The sequence below is a fragment of the Ptiloglossa arizonensis genome, chromosome 3 (assembly GCF_051014685.1).
Source record: "Ptiloglossa arizonensis isolate GNS036 chromosome 3, iyPtiAriz1_principal, whole genome shotgun sequence".
Classification (NCBI taxonomy): domain Eukaryota; kingdom Metazoa; phylum Arthropoda; class Insecta; order Hymenoptera; family Colletidae; genus Ptiloglossa; species Ptiloglossa arizonensis.
The window spans coordinates 30,949,739-30,969,307 of record NC_135050.1 but is presented as its reverse complement, the minus strand read 5'-3'; the positions used below and the strand labels follow the sequence as shown (position 1 = coordinate 30,969,307).

Here is a 19,569-nt window from a genome sequence, read left to right as displayed (position 1 = left end):
TGTATTATAATAATTTATATTTATATTTATGTATATTTAAAACCCTAACTGTGTCAATACTATTGTTTCAAAAAAATTACTTACCGTTTACATTTTCAATTATTACTGATCACGTAGCTATTTGACTTCTTTTTTCTTTTTGTACGTTTAAAGGCTTAAGGTAGTATTTAAAAAAAGATTTAATAAAATATCGTTCATCGTTTTTTATTTACACGCGCTTGCATTATAAAATATTGCCTGTACCAATTCCTTTCACTGATACTATATGTACATGCATCCATAGAAATTTGTTGGTTACATTAGTTTCCTAGGGAAACTAATTGCGATAATATCGACGGTTAATCATTTTTCAAAATTACGCGACACACGGTGATATCTTTCCTAAAGCTGGTTAACTATAACTATGGAGAATGAAAGCACACGTTATCATGAGTAACAACTTAACGAGGTCATCCACGAAGAACCACGATATCGAATCGTTATTAATTACCGAAGATATCGAACAAGCAATACTTTGTTTTAACTTGTTCGTACCGTTTACATTTTTTTTAACGAATACAGTCTGTTTTCTCGGGGACGAACATAACGAACACGATAGCAACAGAACTAGACACATTCATCGGAAAGAATTCCTTACTTGGAAAGTTTTAGAGTCGTGTTGTCGGTGGAAATTCATTATTTAGAGATACCGTGAGCATGCTATGATTGGTATTTCTCGTAGTGGATAAGAGAGATTAGATAACTTTCTTCTTTTTTTTCCATAAATATGAATCACGCTTATCAAAATTACAAAGAATGATACAGCCCAACGAATTTGTTCTATGACCTTGTACGAGTCAAACAATCTATTCCCGTATTTGATTTTTTAACATTTTCCTTACGCAAAACATGCACGTACATATTTGTTTTCGATAGACCGTGAAAATCATTTTAATTAATACACAAATCTTTCATCATTTTTCTTTCTCTCGACGATTGGATGATTTGGTAAACCGTAAAAACCAATCGTCAAGCGCAAAGATCAGTATAATATATACATACAAGCACACAGATACTACGTATGAAGAACGGGATGTTTACGACTTTCGTTTTCAGTAGATTCGCGTAGTGCTACATCACGTCAACATGCAGTTCTTTCGTACCATAGCAATAATGGGTTTTTGTTTACTCAGGTAAGACTAATGAGCGTTTAACTTCAAAAATAAAATGATAAGCCAAAGTAAAAAACGTGTATGTAATCAATCAATCTCGATTGATAGAAAAACGATTACAGTTGCGCAATGAATAATTGATTGCAGAAAATATTAAATATGTATACTTTAATATAGACTTGATGGTAAAAAGTTAATGCTACTAAAATAGCATTGAATTACAATTACATTTAACGTGTCGACGATAACGGCGACGAAACAACAATGTCGAAGATAAGGATAACAATAACGTTATGTAATGTGCTATAGATCACAATAGATTGTGAGATCGTCGAAACGATTCGTTCCTCTTTACATCAAATTTGAATTGTCCATACATCTACCCGCAGTTAGAACCATATTTGTCTACCTGTTATATAACCGAAACATGCACAAGGTGGGGAAACTCCACCTCTAGGGGTTACGTGAGATATGGTCAGGGTGCGTGGGAAAAATCCCACGAGGCAAATAGTGGGGGAATTTTGCATAGTTAATACCATAGCTCGTACTGTAGCGAAATGGTAGTGGGGGTTATTATAAAATAACGGGTGTCCTGTAAGTTCTATTTCATTGCCTTGTATGGTTACGATCATTTTTCTTGTCGAAAACTTTAAATGGAGTTCTTTTTAACGATAAGAATTAAAATTTTCAATACTGATTAAACGTAGAAAAGAATACAGAATGAAGTTTGAAAAATTATTTATCCACATTAGTGTTGTAATGTAAAATATTAATTATTGATTTATAAAAATTGTATCAAGTTAAAATAAAAATATAGATAAAACATATAAGTTGTGTGTGTGTGTGTGTGTGTGTGTGTGTGTGTGTGTGTGTGTGTGTGTGTGTGTGTGTGTGTGTGTGTGTGTGTGTGTGTGTTTACATAATTATGTACAGAAACACAAGAATAGATACAAAAATTTATATACAATATACGTAAAAATATATACAAAATTGTACGCGTAATGTTATCTGGTACTATTATATCGAGTAATTAATTTCGTATAATTTTTAGTTGGGTTGATGTATAGCAAAAACAACGTGCCTTCACAAATCATTCTTGCCTGCTTTCGATGGCTTCTTACATGTAAGACATTTGGTTGCAAAAAGATTTTTTAATAACATATTGATTACTCGAAAAATGTTTCTTTCTTAAACTTTGTAATTCGTGCATAAACATTAAACATATACTTTACCTGAGTTACTGACTCCAACTTCAATATTCATAGTGCTGCTAGCAATAATATTGCTTGGATCTGGTTGTCCTTCAGCCATGTTATTACATATTTATAAAATAATTTGTAATATAATGCATGTCCAAAAATTTCATAAATAAACCATTGAAATAATGAATAATTTCATAAGTAAAGAAACACTTACTATTAAAAAAAAACTTTTCTCGATATAAAATAACCATACATTCAGCACTTTAATCCCCTATTTTTACAAAAATATTCCTTACAAACATATTAAACATATAGTTGAATTTCTTCCGTTTCCCTGCAACGGCGCCGTTACTAAAAGAATATTTTCTGTCGCGAATAAATTATGAACTATGGAGAAGATCCAACTAAGAATTAAAACGGTAAAAGCAATTTCAGTTGTTAAAATTAATTTTGCCAACAGTCGTAATGAATTCTTAAATAATGCATCAACTGAGGATATTCTTTTAAAAATTCATGCAGCCAATAAATATATTTCAAAAAAATATAAAAGCGAAGCAATAAATGTGTGTTCGTTCAACATGTTTCGAAGACTTATTAAATATAGTTTTCAAACATTTTTTTTATTCGACACAATAGAATAGGACACCTGTTATTTCTCTCCCATCACCGAATTTCCCCCACTATTCACCTCGTGGGATGTTTTTCGGCCAATATTTCATGCAATTTAAACAACGCTGATCTAGATCAGTTATGGATTCGAACGGTGAGAAGTCGATTACAGTTACAAAATGGGGATCTATCGACGGACGAAGTATAGAAAAGTACACATTGAAGAACAATGCAGGTTATGCGGTGGATATCATAACGTACGGTGCAACGATAACGTCCATTAGAACACCAGACAAATGGGGTAATATAGCAGACATTGTTTTAGGCTTCGATGATATTGAAGGTATCGTTAAATATTTTTAAAGATTCGGTACATGATAATAACTCTATTATATATTTATTGTAAATTCTATCGAAATAATGCCCTATTTAAATAAAATTTTTTTTCTTCTAACAATCAGGATATTTGTCTTCTAATAATTCATATTTCGGAGCAACGATAGGACGAGTCGCGAATCGTATTGGCAATGCAGCGTTTACATTGAACGGAGAAACGTATCATTTAGCGAAAAACATGGGTAATAACACTCTTCACGGTGGCTTCAAAGGTTGGAATTCGAAAATATGGAATGCTACGATTCGAAACGATTCGCTCATATTATCGTTATTAAGCGAAGATGGTGACGAAGGATTTCCCGGTGCTGCTATAGCTTCGATTAGTTGGAAATTAACTATAAACGGCGAATTGCAGATCGACATGAAAGTCTTCGTTACGAAAGCTACCCCAATTAACTTGACTAATCACAGTTACTTCAATCTAGCTGGCCATGTATGTAAATCAAATTTTTATAAAAATTCGGAACTTCACTGGTTTGTAATAAATGGCAAAAACGTATGATTCAGGAAAGCAATGCGACCGAACTATACAAACATCGAATCATGTTGAAAGCAGATCATTGGACGGTCACTAATACAGAAAGCATTCCTACTGGTGAAATTCGATCGGTTGAGAATACCGTAATGGATTTAAGAGAGATGACGACACTAGGGGATGTTATCAATAAAGTGCCGAACGGTGGTTACGATTATAATTTTTGTATACAGACAGACCCTACGAACAAGGAAAAGCTTGTAGCTGTAGTTGTTCATCCAGCCTCTGGAAGATGTTTATCAGTTTATTCTAATCAACCCGGTGTACAATTTTACACTGCTAATTTTCTACCCGAACAAGGTGACATAGGTATTCAAGGAAAGAGTGGTACCGAATATTTTAAGCACGGAGCTTTATGTTTAGAAACCCAGAATTATCCAGATGCGATCAATCATGTAAATATCAAAATATGATTTTGCGTTTAAACTATGTCGAGTATCTTCGTTTGAATTTTAGACAAACGAAAGATCCACGGTTACATTATTTCAAATTAATTTTTTATATTAACTTTTGCAGGAAAATTTTCCTAATAGTATAATCGATCCTGGGGAAGTTTATCACCACATAGTTATTTTCAAATTTGGTGTAGAGCTTTAAATAAACCACATGAAATTGATTTACCATTGGTGATTGTAAAAATTATATATTAATAATTTGATGTAATCTATCTTAATCTACAGTGAATATTAAAATTACATTTTTAGTTTATTTCACACGCCAGCACTTGGAAGCAAATTTCTTTCTGTAATGTACCCTTGTCTTAAACTCTGCCCGAAATTTAGATGCAGTTACGTGGATAATGAAGGAGGAAGATTAACTTCCAATGGATGATGTCCTTCTTTGCCTGGCATAGTATCTATATTTCCTAATAGTCTTTCTTCACGTTGTTGTTTTATTGGCGCAGCTGCGGGTGTATAACGATTGGACAACAATCCTTCGATATGATACCCAAGAAAACCTATGGCAACAACGATAGGAAATCGTACTATGTTTATGCCAAAAAATTGAATTCTACTTAACAATGGCCACATCTGAAATTAAAGTACGACGAATACGTATTTTACTCTTTTTCCGTAGTTATCATTGAGAACAGTAATGAAACTTCCGTATTGAATTTTATAATTGAATTTAACGTTAAAAATTGCGCCTTTTTAGTCGTTTGTTCGCTATGTTTTTATATTATATTCGTACATTTCGTATTCCGTGGAAGTAATACGATCACGTGCAAAATCGAATACGATCAAATGAAATATAGGTTAATATCGGTTTACATCAACGAAAGTTATAAATCATTATCAAGTATGCGTACCTTCCTCAACCAGTAGTTCGCAATGGTGAAGCAACGTTTAAATATATACCGTAGTTACGTAACCTGTTTCAAGAGTTTTCACAAAATATTTATCTGTATATTGATGGTAGGAATGCGATTAGTTAAATATTAAAGTATCGCACACAAGTAACTGAAACTTCAATCTATGAGAAGCAAAAATCAACGACAACTTTCCTTTCAGAGAATTTTCATTGATATTTTTTATTCTAGTAAATGGCATATGACTAGTAATGTTCAGCAATACCTACACATACACGAGCAGTACCACAACTTTGATATATTCTATACGATAAATAGCACAAACTTTCTATTATGGGCACATTTTAAGATAATAATATGTCTGCTGTTTGCTTGCCGGCTATTGTGGCGCCGGGAAAAACGAATTATGCTTCACTTATAGTATTACTAGTTGCTCCATTTTCTCTCATTGCTCGGTTACCATGGCACCGTACGCGGGCTGATTCGTGCCATTGATATGATGCATGTTCGATATGAACGTTTCCTCTGAAAATTAGTATATCGTCTTTTACTTTATTAGCGAAATATCAAACAAAAGCTGATACACCTTTCTATTTTTCAACAGCAACGCACAAGATTCTACCCATAGACATGCTTGCACTAGAAACAGATTTGATGATATACATAAATTTTAGAACAATTGTATGATTTATAAGAGCTATATTATTAGGTACACTGCGCTGCATAAAAATTGTAAACACTAGATGCGTTGGGAAGGCTTTCGATTGGTCGAATGCGAATAATCACCGATGTACTTCTATCAATCGGAAATCTTCCTGCTTCTATCATGCCTGATTAGAGTACTTAGTACTGACAAATTTTTTGTCGTTTAGTATACCGTACTCAGCGTACTCCACTAATGGGAAGAATCAATGTACCTTGGTGGCAACAGAGGCGCATGCATCTTTGAGACCAACATGACATAACATCATAATTATTTCGCGAAAGAGAAAGTTGAATAAATTTGAACGACGCAAAGAGCAATTTAAGATAATATTTACATCAAGTCGAGAATAACCTTCGAGCTCCTTTTAGATATACGAACCAATTAACAGAATCTAGGGACATTTGCAAGAGTAAACCTTAATATTCAACGCGTATGCGTGCGAACTTTCGCGGGAAATTTATACTATTCGAATTTAGTAAAAGAAATGAATTTTCAGATTTCATTAGAGTTTGTCACTTTACATTGAGACAATTAGTGTGTTCGTATTAATAATCTTTTCTTAAATACTTTCGAAAACAAAACACTTTTTCTTTATTTTTGTGAAGGTGCGAACTTTCAAAGTGAGTCGTATAAGTATCCTACGATGCATTTCGATTACAAATCTAAATAAGGGATACGTCCAATGAGCTATATTATGCGTGTTTGTTTACATTCAAACGTACATTTGATCTTTGATTACAGATCCATTACCGATTTACACAGAGTTCATTTGCTTGCGCTTTTGCGTCGTCGCTTTATAATTTATATATGGTCGCGCAAAAGTAGTATACGAGATTCGTATATACGTACACAAATACGTAACCGCTCGATGGACTCATATCAGTCCGTTGCTTGTGTGTTTACGATAACTTGGTATTTCTCGTTCGCGCATTTTGCCCATTATTTATGTTGCAAAATAATTTTCGCGACCCCAACTTAAAGCTATTTCATCGTATCGTTAACATTATTTCGACCATTGCACAAAATAAACCCTTAACTATTTTGTACAAATACAATACGTATAACTCTATGCGTAAATTTGGTTTCAGTATTAGAATACTAAAGGATTCTATTTGACTAGTTTTATGCATCACTAGGTTCTGTTTCGACTGCGGATTCGTAACTGTTTGGAAAAATCACGTTACCGGGAAGTGCAAGACAAATATGCGTTAATTATATGTTACCTAACTATAATTTTTTTCGAGTACTTATTCATTCGCATATTGTTCCGTTGCTTAAAATCTGATGACAATAAACGTCTTAAATCGACTGGCGGCTTGCACACGTAAATAAATCGTATTTCGCGATCTTAACTGGATTTCTTTTTTTCTTTCAGCGGCTGTAGTATAAGCGGTTCCCTATCAGGCGATACACCCACGAAACGATAATTCGGATAATACATTTACCTTTGCATATATAACTGTTATTTTAATCGTTACGAGTTTCGTGATTTCCATTGTCCACATATTGTTGCTGAACAATATTTACCAAATGTGGTGGTGGTGGTGGTGGTGGTGGTGGTGGTGGTGGTGGTGGTGGTGGTGGTGGTGGTGGTGGTGGTAGTGGTGGTGGTGGTGGTGGTAATGGTGGTTTTTTAAAGAGATCTAAATTCTGAATATAGATAATTTACCCGAGACTCGTGATCGAAACTTTAAGCAGAACCCAGTAACGTCTGTTGTACCAGATTTTTTATATTAATCGAGCCCCTTTTGAATTGTCCTCATTTATACGTTATTTTGATTCAAAAAATACTAAAGGGAATTCAATAGAATTGGTATCTACTGATCGACAATCGATCAACTATCGATCGATAATTTGTGTTCGTGTACGAGCATGCGCGAGCAACTAATAAGAGCAATATCATAATTCACTGATAAAAGAAAAAAAAAAAAATACTAAGTTTTAGTGCGTACTTGTTAAGCGCAAACAACAAGATTTCAATGTTTTACGAAACGGAGAGAAATTATGTATAACTTTCAAGGGAAAGAGGGATAAGAGACTCGGAAAAAGTGTAGAGATCTTCTTACTCTCAATGGAACCTCCCTGAAAACTTTTCTACAACGATCCGCTTCAATCTTGTATTGTAGCTTGGTAACGTGCACGGTATACACATCGATAATATTTTTCGTACCAACAGACACATTTATAGACTAGGAAGTGTAATCTTTGAAGCACCACCAATTTACGTAACCGTCCCGTTTTGCAATACAAGTTCGGCATCGAAAATAAATAATGCACACAAGAATTGATTGAATTGGAAGAATTTCTACGTTACGGGATGCGCCAAAATTATGAAAATTTATCGCATGTCATAAAGTCGTATTAATGTTTCCTGAACGTGTAATATTTTCCGGCAATCGGAATTGCTTTGTCCAAGAAAACAACGGTTCCCATGTATCAAGATTTTCGATAGCTTCCCCCGACGAAAGTTTTAACAAGTTTTATGTGGCATACACTAGATTCGCCGATAAACTGATACTTTCTTTCCCCTATGCAGAAAGAAGTAGTAAGTTTCAAACGAGCAGATTACGAAGCTCTGCTGATCGTAATATAAACGAACACTTGTTTTCCTTCCCAAAAGTGTTGTACCTCACGATTCTCTACTGGTTATTGCCGCATCTGGTATGGGTCGAAATCTACGGCATCTATAATTGTAATATCGACAGTTAGCACGATTAAGAAATTGTACGTAGAAGTTACAAAGACTGTACCTAGCATTATTTTCTGCAACGTGAGGTGGCAAGGAAGTGGGAGGTGGCGGAGGTTGAGCATTCGGCGGGCCACTGCTATCGGAATCGTTATCACTACTCTCTTCGGTTCGTTTAGCCGCTTCTCCCAACAGATGTGAAGGTACGCCTCTAGGAGAAAATCTAGACAATACTTCCGAATTCGGCCTGATTCTGCGTTGCGGTCTTTGGAATCGCAAATTTAGTTGACTAGCATCCGTTACGTATTTTTCGCTTTGTCTTCGGCGACGTAATGCAGGAGTGCATCCAGTTAAATTCTCATCTTCCGTCAAATTAACCGACGTTAGAGGTGAAAAGATCGGTCGTGCGTCGGGTAAAGTTGCACAGCGTTGTAGTTCCCGGGCCTCCCAATGCACTGTCAAGGGTTTACCTTTGATAGCTAAAATTTAGCAACGTTAGTATTGCTACGATGTTACACCTGTCATTAATCGCGACAAATCAGCTTCCAAAATAAATACGATTAACGAAGCACAGACCTTCCTTTCCATCCCCCCCCCCCCAAACCCTGTTTTTTCTCTTATCGATTATAAATGAATTCTACGCTTAGTTTTTATTAAATAACGATTGTTTGCGAATCGGAAACAAAAATGAAAAGTTGACCGAGTGTCCTGTAATTCTTCAACAATACTACGTTGACATCTTTATCTGAAAATGATATTTTAAGTGTGTTCGTGTGTGTGTGTGTGTGTGTGCGCGCGCGCGCGCGTGTGAGTGTGCGTACGCGTGCGTGCGCGCTATACTATTATAAATGAAACCAAACACAGTATGACAATTCGAAAGTAATGATACCAGTATACTGATCTTTTATCGTGATTCGAACGGAATCACGATTACTTTCTTATTGAGTGTTATCATATTTCCTTATCGCTTTGAGGAATGATCTTTTATTAAAGTTACGATTCACGTAGATGCATAGCGTTATACGCGAAATTTTTTCAGCTCGAACCTTGCTAATTTTTTAAACATTTTACATCGTAACGATTCTGAGTAATGAGCATTAAAATATAAACCATGCTTCAGTTACTTGAATTTCAATAGCTACGATTAAATTGAATTCATGAAACTCATTAAACAAAAATGTACAATGTTAAACGTCACATAAGCATTCAAGGGAGAATCGTAACATTATTGTGTAAGCTAAAAAAAAATCTTACTAACTAGCATCTTTTTCCCTGGTTATAGCCGCGGGTGTGGACAATTTTTCTATTTCGTTTCCCAAGCAAGTCCTGGTATTCTGAGTATTCGTTTCTGGAGTGGATTCTGATATCGAACATCTAGGACTTTTAACCGGAATCGGTATTTTACTGACAGTATTATAGGTCCTACAAGAAGTTTCCTTTTCTTTATTGTCCTTATAATCACGAAGCGGTACTATGTTCGGTATAATGGTCGAAGCAGTGATAGTACTGTTTTCCTTATGCACATCAGCATCGATAGGTACTCGATTTTCTACAGTATCATCGTATATCGATGGTTCCTCCAATCCTGGGTTAGGACTAGCTGGACTATCCGCTGTACCGTTTGTCATTTTTCCTGTCGAATCAGATTAGGATTCTTTGTTATCGTAGAGTTTTTGAATAAGAAGAGATCAATACAAAATAAAATCCATGATAGCGAAAAAACCTCTTTTATCGGACGGACTAGCTATGGTTACAACATGAATACAAGTGAAAAGATGGGCAGATGAATACACGAGTACTCGAAACAGTTGATACCTACTTTGTAACGGTTCTCTATCTGCGGTGGTTTGAACAACAGTAGCGCCACCTGTCGCGTCTACTACCCTAATCTCCAACCTTCCCGCTACCGCTTCTTCTTCTTCTTCCCCTCCGGGAGTACTAGGCATTGTGTTAGGTAGCGAGAAAGCTACTGCCGGTACGCTTGCTCTCCGCGGTGGAGGGCTTTGTCTCGGTTCATCGTAACATCTAGCGATATTTCTCCTGACATCAACTTCGTACAACAAATTGACAAAGGCAGCTTGTTGAACCTATTGACAAAAATACACACTTTTACAATGCATTCGATACTAACGCGATCGAGTGTAACTAAAATATAGACATTAGGAATGAGATTTACGAACCAATGGTGCTTCAAGATAAGCGCGAACATACGGCGCTAAGGCAGGAACACTCCAAGCGCGTGGAAGTGCTCCTGGAAGGTCTGGATATTTCTCAATACGAGCGACGGTTACACACATAGAAGCCACAGGCTTCGGAGAATCTTCGCTTATTCGAGATAGAGCAGTCGGTATTATTGAGTGTTGATGAGACACAACCGACGCGGCAGACTGAACCATCATTGTTTTTGCATCGATAGACGCAGGCACTGAAGATGCGGTAGTCACAGCATCACTGACAACTGTCGACTGTATATAGAAATTTTGTAAAAAAAATACATCCTGTATCTTGTTTAAGGGTTCATCACGCCGTTCAACTCAGACAGAAAGATATACGAAAATCGACGAACCTAATGACCGAACACGAAACACAATATTACGGATTGTTCGCGTTTCTCCTCATTTTATTCTCATACAGCATAAGGCATGCGTTATCTAAAAACTACGATAAAGTAAATGAAAGAAATCACGTTATCTAAAAACATATGGGTCTCGCCAACATTTTGTGACGTGATATTCCACAAGTTCAGGAGGCAATCTAAAAATTAATTTCTATTCGAAACTCAAAAAATAAACAGTTCACAGAGCAAAGAGACGAACAATGGAAAAAAATAACAATACAGAATACAGAAAAATGTATAAAGTTTGTAACGACGATAGATAAGGAGGTCGATTTGGTTCTGTGGCAGGTAACAGGCGCATCAAACGAGGACATCGATACTGGCCAGATGTGGCTAGAATATCAAACATATTCATAAGTTTTGTGCATTCCAGATAATTTAAGGAAGTTTCTTAATTTATTACATATGTACACGCACACACGCGCCTACGCGCGGGCGCGTAATGTTTTTTCCTTTTTATGCAAATGGGATAAACAAAAGAAACGAATTCTGCATATATCACAGGGGATCACAAGCAATCGAAAATCAATCTTTTAAGCATATTCTCAAACGATTTGACTCGAACTCCCCCCCTACCCCTCTCTCTGTCTTTTTCCTCTCTTAGTCACTGTCGAAAACGATGGTAGCGAATTATTTCAAACGTTTACCTGTGGAACTATAGCTGGCAAGTTGGTCCCTTTGTGCTCGGGACTCTGTAAATTCTCTCCTTTCCATTCGTTGTCGGTCTCTTCGGAATCATCGAATTGTGATTTCCATTGAGAAGCTAATGTCAAGCCACCGCCACCTTTGGTTACTTGTTGCAACGCCGATACATTGTCGTCGTCTATCTGCGCAAATTGAGTGATTGAGCAGTCTTTTATCGCAGCACGACTAGCTCTTGCCTGCTGTCGCCCGTCTGTCCTTTTTCGCGGCTCTCTTTTCAGTGGCTCTCTTTGTTCCGTGACCTGTTATGAGATAAAAATCATTTTTCCAACGAAATTATTCTAAACTGACTCGACCGAGAAAATTCATTATTCGCACGTACAGGGCTTTGATTGCCAACGTATTTTGGATTAGTAACATCGTAGGAACAATAAGAAGCATCAACTTCGGTTTGCACTCGAGGACTGGGAGGTTCACCAGGTGTCGTTTCTGGGGCAGGCGTTACCCGTAATCGAGCAAATGTTGCGCCACTTGCTGATTTTCTTAGGGGTGCTGCAACATTCGCGCCAATTTTATTGCGAGGAACCTCTGACGCAGAACGAGCAGATGCCATCAATGCATCTCCTTCATTGTCGACCAATTTTTCAGCCGTTACCACACCCGTTTGTGGTTCTGCAGCCATCGAAACTGCACGTCTTTTCTTAGGTGAACCTACACAAGCCCCCAAAAAAAAAGAAAGAAAAAGGAACAGGTCAAAGATGAGGAACCAAAGAAATACAACGTTTTCGAAGTGCCAGCATTATTTAAAACAATGTACTCGCCAATGTTCTAAATAAAAAAAAAGGAAAAAGGAAAACGATAACCTTGAGTCGTCGGTGGAAGGACAGTTTGTTGTCCTGTTTGTCGATGAGTATTGTCCATTGTAGGTATGGTGGCGTTACAGTTCTTGTCTCGGCCATGGTTACTGATAGCTGATGTAAACGGTACTGCAGATCTGCACATTTGGGCCTGAAAAAGAAACAAGGTAAACGATCGTTACAATACGTATAGCGTACGTAATTTATAAGTCAATAAGTAATTGTCGGTCCTGTGCACTGTTAGCGTTATCTCTTCTTACGTCTAACTCTTTTCTGTTGTCCGGTTCAACGTTTTCTTGATTGTTTGTATCAACGTTTAACGTAGTCGGTTGTTGATTGAGCACGGCTGCTTTGGCCAACATCACGGGGACGGGAATCGTGGGTAAAGATTTCGTACTCAATAAACTATCGTTGAGAAGTAATGGTTTCTCCCAATCGTAAGGGTCAGTCATCCTTAGGCCTCTACGTTTTATACACCGATCGAATAAACCAGTCAACATTGTGTAATCTGGTTCATCCGCGTATTCCAAACCCTACAAAGAATATGTAGAAAAAGAATCACCATCTGTTTATATGAATCGATTGGAATATTTTTTTCATGTCTAAGGATAACTTCTATTTCAATATTGTGTATAATGACGAGAAAAATTCATTGGTTTACTAAAATTGAGTTTACGGTGTTTCCGCGAGCGCATACCTGGATATGTTCCAGAAAAAGTCGAAAGTCAGATGGAAGATGTTTCAAGAGTAACCGATGATCGTAACTCTCCTTCATGAGGCCCACCTGTATTATAGAGAACGATATATTATCGTTTCGATGAAATTTTTTCATGAGAAAGTAGGCGCACGTCATACGATAGTGCTTAACTCGATCGTGATATGTATGTACCTGTTCTTTATCCTTTACTTTCCGCCATGGAAGTTGCCCATTAACAAACTCTACTAGCATATAAAATAATGACCACAAATCATCGTGCCTGCCCATTTCTTTGTTTTTGTGCGCATTCACGGATGCGTACCGGACGGTTCCTCTGAATCCTGCTGCGTTGCGAGGTGGTCGCACTTCACCGGTGCCTGTCGTAAATTGACGAGCTAGACCAAAGTCTAACATGTATACCAGCCTCGAGTTATTTGAAAGTCGTCCGATTGAAAAATTTGACTGCAAACATAATATTGTCTCTGAAACGGGGCGTTAACAATTTCGCGATTAATTGCGAATCCTATCTTTACGCAGCGTCAACGTCTGCTTTTAAACAATCGACATGTTTTATAACATGGTAAAACATAAAATTTGATGTAACGAGAGCTACCTAAATGAAAACGAAATAATAAAAACGAATTACACCTTGAAAATTTGGTAACACCTGAAACGAACCAAGTATCGATCCCCAATCAATGTACTATTACAATTTGCAAAATCAAATTATTATGTTAAAATCTTCTTGCTACAAATTGACCGTACGAGTACTTGTAAATAACAGGTAGGGAGGACGAACGACGTTAACTTTGTAACCTAACATTTCTTATAGATCGATTAATACAAAGAAAAGTCTTAACGCGAATATAAACTTACCGGCTTGATATCTCTGTGGAGAAAGCCCACTTGATGTATACTTTTTATCGCTTGAAGAATTTGAACTCCTAAACGAAGAGTAGTGGCAAGTGAAAAAGCACCTCGTGGCTGGGCACGACGCAATTCTGCGAGATTTTTGCCTTGTAACTGCATTACAACATAATTGAATCGATCGTTGCGGCCGCAACCGATGAATCGGCACACATGTTCTTTACCTGTAACGAACAGATATAATTATTAACAAAATGTTCAGTGTTAACAATAGATTTCTATTTCGTAGATCAATCTGTAGATATTTCATTGTACGGACATAAAGCGAGCGATACATTTTTACCATATTTCCTTGTTTAATGAAACAAATTTCAACAAACCCTGAAGTTTTTTTAATACTGCTACTTCCATCTTAAGAACCTGTTTTGGTTGACGAGCGGATTCAACTTTCAATGCAACTGGTTCGTTTGTCATTAAATCAAGGCCTTCGTATATCTCACCAAAACCACCACCTCCTATTTTTCTAACCTACGAAATAACAATAATTAGTTTCGTGATTAAAATATATAGGAAAACAGATGATTTTCGCAGAAAATTAATTTAAATCTACTTGGAAGTGTGAGAGGACTGTATAAAAGGTAAAGTGATAAAACTGACTCACAACTTTCCAACGTTCTTTGACCACATGGCCAGGTTGTAACAAATCCTCATTCGTCATAGTTATATTATTGTTCTGATCCGTACTTTCGTCGCCTACATTCCTCGGCAGCAAATTGGTAGAATGATCGGGATGCCTGAAAAGCGCGAACGATCACATATACGAAGCTCGAAGAATTACTCATATACGGTAAACGAGGATATAATCAAGTAAACACAGATACGAAGGTAGAAGGACAATTTAATCAAATCGATGCAACGTTAGTAAACAGAGCGAGCAGCGGCTCGGTACAACGAGCTTTGTAGCTGTCAACGTGAGACGAGTGACACGCCCCGAAGCAGAGATAGGTTAGGTTTTTAACCTAAAGCGGTATTGCGGTGAAAATTGGTCGATACCGAGCGCCCTGTGTTAGGCAGCCATGATTGCGTGCGAGCGAAGGGTGCAGCTGGTACGAAGGGGACGATCGCCTGCTCTATTCATCGTTAAACGATATTCGACCCGCCACCAAGTGTCACATTTGGTTTTGTCTTTCCTCGCGGGTTTATTTTTAATATTTCACCCTGGATACCCTCAAGTCGCTAACCTGCGCTAACTCGAGAAAATCATCACGAGCACAACCGAACAAGGCCGAGCCAAGCGATTGAAACAAGAGAGAAAGCAAAGCTAAAGAAAAAATAGCTCTGCTTTCTTGGATTCAATGCTCATTGCAGTTGTAACTTCTCGTCATATAGTGCAGCTTTTTATAAATTCTCACGCGCACACTAACCGATCCACATAAATAATATTTTACTTTTACTAACAATGTTGTTCTCTAATCGTTGATGGCGTTCCTTCACAATCGGATCTTCCCTCAGACAGCGCGTAAGTTCCGTCACGATCGCGCACTTTCCGTTCGCATCTCTCCTTTTCCCCTTTTTCTCTGATACTTCGTATCACTATTCCTTCCCCTTCCAGCTAGTTTAACTCTATCTTCTCCTCACCCTTCCATCTTTCTTTCTCTCCTTTTCTTTGCTCACCCTCCACCACTCTTAGTCGACTCTACCCCACCCCACCCCGCCGTCATCAACTATTTTTCTCTCTTGCGCGCTACTTCAATCGTTCGCAATTGTACTTTTTCCGTGTTTTGATTCCCACTGCTTGTTTTATCTCCGTGATCACTCCCTTTGCGACAAATTAGACGTATTGAAAAATGCCCGTAGAAACTGTACTACTTCCCGTCAAACATCGATGGAACGGCCATTTTTCGATTTCGTACCATGGACTCGTAATGCCTGTAAACGCCGCAAGATAGCGACCTGAATGCTCGATCAATGCCTACCTTCCTCTCTTTTCGCACTATGATCTCAAATACTTCACGGTCTAATCAGTTAAACCTAAACATTGTAGTCCATAGGTAGTTGTGTCCTCAATTGTTTTCTCCGTTTGTTATGTTAGATCTGATCGCATTCTTTCGCCGTTTCTTTCACATTAACTGTAACAGTGTGTTGCTAAATAGAATTTGTTTTCGTATCTTATATTCAGTATATCCTACGTCACGCGTATTCGTACACTGTTATCTACTTTCACTGTTGATAATTTGTATATTGTGTGTACAGTTTCAAAACTGTAAACCTAAACTATTATAGTTTCACCGGAATCGTAAAGTACCGACATAATGAAACAAAATAGAAATTACCAGCTGTTAATAGGGTTAACAGAATCGATAAGATAGAGTAAACTGAAACTTTTTTAGTAGATCTAGGTTATACATTGAACTACATTTCGCATTTATTAAAGTTTAAGATCTCTACAGTTAAAGTGGTATTTTTAACAAAGATTCAAGCTGCAAAGTGCCTTTAAATCGATACGTTAAAATACAGAATATTTGCGTAAAAAAGCGACAATATTATTCTTACAAAGAGAATGTTCTTCGACAGTTGCAAGACGTTCCTTCTAGAACGAAGTCAAATACTGCCACAGATCTTTGGAACTTTTCATATCATTTTTAACACCGATAGGTCCATGCATTTAGTATTTGTCAATAGTGTAAATACGAGAACACAATTAAGAAAGGAACGTCTGTCTCGAGTCTCGACAGTAATATATCTAAGTACACGCGTTGCCGAAATAATTTTTAATTTACAGAAAATGATGACAAATTGAAATTTGACGTCATATTTAACATCATTTTGCTTCGCTATCGCAGCACGTAAATTATACATACATACATACATACATACATACATACATACATACATACATACGTACAGCATGCATGCACACGTGTGCTTCCTTACGCGTGTAGATAGATATTATACGTTTTTAATTGTAAACAAAAATCTGTATCACTTGCAATTTTATATCGTGCGAGTTCGATTAAAGGTAGCTCAGTTCAAAAGATTAAGAAAAAAAAGAATTGCAAATGTTTAACGAGCTCGATGTACATACATACTAATTACAATATCATATGGACATCGCTAATAAACGAGGTAGACAGTAGATAGACAGTACATACGATTTATCTGTGTATGTACGTATACATGTACACACCTATTACGCGCGCTGAGTGTACGTACGCATATACATATTTAAATCTATGTAATTAATAAGTATGTTGTAAATTCGCAATTATACGTATATATGTACATGATCGTTTCAATGGCTTGAATATTTTTAATAAGAGATGATTTTACCAGAGTGCAAATCTATATTTTATTCCCAATACGGTAGGTAACGCGAGCCCTTTCGTATTTATTCACGGCCCAGATAAGACTGAAATCTAGTACAATACATACGTAGTTGTAATTCGCAACTAAAACATTTTATACGTGAAACGTGTGTCGATATTGAATCGTATACAGTTTAAAAATCATCCAGATGCTACATTTATGCAGCACAAACGCCCGTCTGCAAATTTATCGTTAGCCGCGCGGAAGTATTTTTTGCACACGCGCGATCGTGTTTGTCATGCTCAAGGTAAGAATTGTTCTTCGATTCGGGTCAACTCGATTTGCTTTCGAATTTCATATTTAATCACCGTAACAAATGAATCGACAAAATTTGACAAAAGCAATATTTACTCGCGCGATATTCGCACACGTGCATTATGATTACGGACAGACTGCATCGGGTCAAGCCGATCGACTTTTGAATTTCATATTTAATCATCGTGAGAAAGACATTTGTAAAATTAGACAAAAGCAATATTTACTCACGTGATATTTGTACACGTGCATTATGGATACGGAAAGACTGCATTTGCGAAATTGGACGATAACGAAAGACTTCTACCAAAAAGAACACTACTTTGACTCGAAACAGAATCGGATACCGATCGATTCGAGTTATAAATGTTTTTTCAAACGATGAAATTTAATGGAACAGGTCGAATGAAATTAGAACGTAGGAAAACCCTTGCCATGATTTTGACCGTGACACCGTTTAACGTGGGAGGTTGAAGAAAAAAAAATATTTCCGGTTGACGTTAAAGGAACCACGATATTTTTATTTTAAATAGAATACGGGCGTATCGATTTGAAGAACGTTCCGCCGTGTTTTTCGTTCATGTATTCGATAAGAATGGACAGTAGAAGTAATGGCTAATGAAATTTCGAAATGTTTAAATTACTAACTCTATTCGCCAGAGGGCATAATATAAGTTTAAACATCTATTTTTAAACGACCCCACTCTGCATGTGTATACGATATGTAAAGTAACATCTTTCTCCGAGCCAAGGTACTTTTTTAAGTAGCTCTGTTGCTTGGTAACTTTTCAACATTTGTGTGGATTATTCTGAAATCGATCGACCGAGTGTCGGTCGGTAAAACGATGATTTTCGACTCAAATTTCCTCCGTTACCGAAAAATGTATAAAAGATAAGGGCTCAAATGGAACGTGTATATGCACGAAATGTAAGCGCGGACACGGTCATGTGCGTGGTGCAGGATTTTTAAAATACGTGCACAACTCGGCATACATTGTTTTCACGAAAATTATGAATGTCTATAGGAAGAACGAACCGAGTAAAAGTTAGCGATCGCAAGAAGGCTGTACACATAAGAACTCGTTCGTGAAAAGAGAGAGAAAGAAAAGGTGGGAAGTCGAATCATGGACTTTAAATGTCTCGAAAGAGATAATCATCACGTACCATTTCATGGCTCCGAACAAGAGAGGGACTGGACGATAAGTAAAGGCAATGAAAAGATCGTGCCGAGTAGGAAGATGGTTACACGAAGATGACGTAGAGTAGAATGATTACGGCGACTGCGGTAGCGGTTGTGGTGGCGGTGGCGGTGGCGGTGGCGGTGGCGGTGGTGGCGGCGGCGGTGGTGGTGGCGGTGGAGACAGCGGTGGTGATGGTAGCAACGGTGGTGGTGACGGTGGTGAATCGACGCGTCGATCAAGATCGAACACAAGGAACGGACGAGCGGTTCGATAAGGCGGAGAGAATCGGTACGAATACAATACCGTGGACGATTCCACGGTCCCTCCCATGCAGAGCACAATAAACGATGGTCGAGTAAATTTTCTCTCCTGATCCAAAGAAGAACGAGGAGAGTTGGTAAACGAACCGGTAACCCAAGTTCTCTCGAACGAACGAGAGCAAGAACACGAGTCGTCGCGTTCCACTGGCATTGGACTGACACAACCAGCGTGA

General features: G+C 37.4%; 4 protein-coding genes and 1 long non-coding RNA gene across 7 annotated transcripts in view; 2 read left to right on the top strand and 3 right to left on the bottom strand.

The window, feature by feature from the left end:
- Nucleotides 1-19,569, top strand: part of Nd-49 (NADH dehydrogenase (ubiquinone) 49 kDa subunit) — a 64,036-nt gene that overhangs the window by 12,234 nt on the left and 32,233 nt on the right. The gene's annotated exons all lie outside the window — the stretch shown is intronic.
- Nucleotides 949-5,861, bottom strand: LOC143145014 (uncharacterized). The gene is made up of 3 exons (XM_076307975.1): nt 5,472-5,861; nt 5,203-5,265; nt 949-4,924 (listed from the first exon to the last, which is right to left on the bottom strand). Exon 3 carries the CDS (start codon nt 4,922-4,924, stop codon nt 4,682-4,684), a length of 243 nt encoding a protein of 80 aa, XP_076164090.1. The 5' UTR covers nt 5,203-5,265; nt 5,472-5,861; the 3' UTR covers nt 949-4,681.
- Nucleotides 1,019-4,616, top strand: LOC143145013 (galactose mutarotase). The gene is made up of 5 exons (XM_076307974.1): nt 1,019-1,172; nt 3,097-3,305; nt 3,424-3,791; nt 3,866-4,288; nt 4,410-4,616. Exons 1-5 carry the CDS (start codon nt 1,126-1,128, stop codon nt 4,488-4,490), a joined length of 1,128 nt encoding a protein of 375 aa, XP_076164089.1. The 5' UTR covers nt 1,019-1,125; the 3' UTR covers nt 4,491-4,616.
- Nucleotides 5,601-5,927, bottom strand: LOC143145016 (uncharacterized). Its single transcript, XR_012991578.1, has 2 exons — nt 5,815-5,927; nt 5,601-5,727 (listed from the first exon to the last, which is right to left on the bottom strand). It is a non-coding gene; the product is annotated as an uncharacterized LOC143145016 (long non-coding RNA).
- On the bottom strand, nt 8,012-19,557 carry Asator (tau-tubulin kinase asator). Of its 3 annotated transcripts, none has more exons than XM_076307971.1 (15): nt 19,380-19,556; nt 14,936-15,068; nt 14,655-14,802; nt 14,284-14,498; nt 13,600-13,869; nt 13,408-13,494; nt 12,971-13,243; nt 12,717-12,861; nt 12,236-12,564; nt 11,859-12,155; nt 10,775-11,059; nt 10,414-10,681; nt 9,853-10,227; nt 8,659-9,073; nt 8,012-8,592 (listed from the first exon to the last, which is right to left on the bottom strand). In XM_076307971.1, exons 2-15 carry the CDS (start codon nt 14,990-14,992, stop codon nt 8,538-8,540), a joined length of 3,219 nt encoding a protein of 1,072 aa, XP_076164086.1. In that variant the 5' UTR covers nt 14,993-15,068; nt 19,380-19,556; the 3' UTR covers nt 8,012-8,537. The 3 variants fall into 3 exon arrangements, with proteins under 3 accessions (XP_076164086.1, XP_076164088.1, XP_076164087.1); XM_076307973.1 differs by lacking the exon at nt 19,380-19,556 and adding an exon at nt 19,060-19,373; XM_076307972.1 differs by lacking the exon at nt 8,012-8,592 and having other exon boundaries at nt 8,914-9,073; nt 9,849-10,227; nt 19,380-19,557.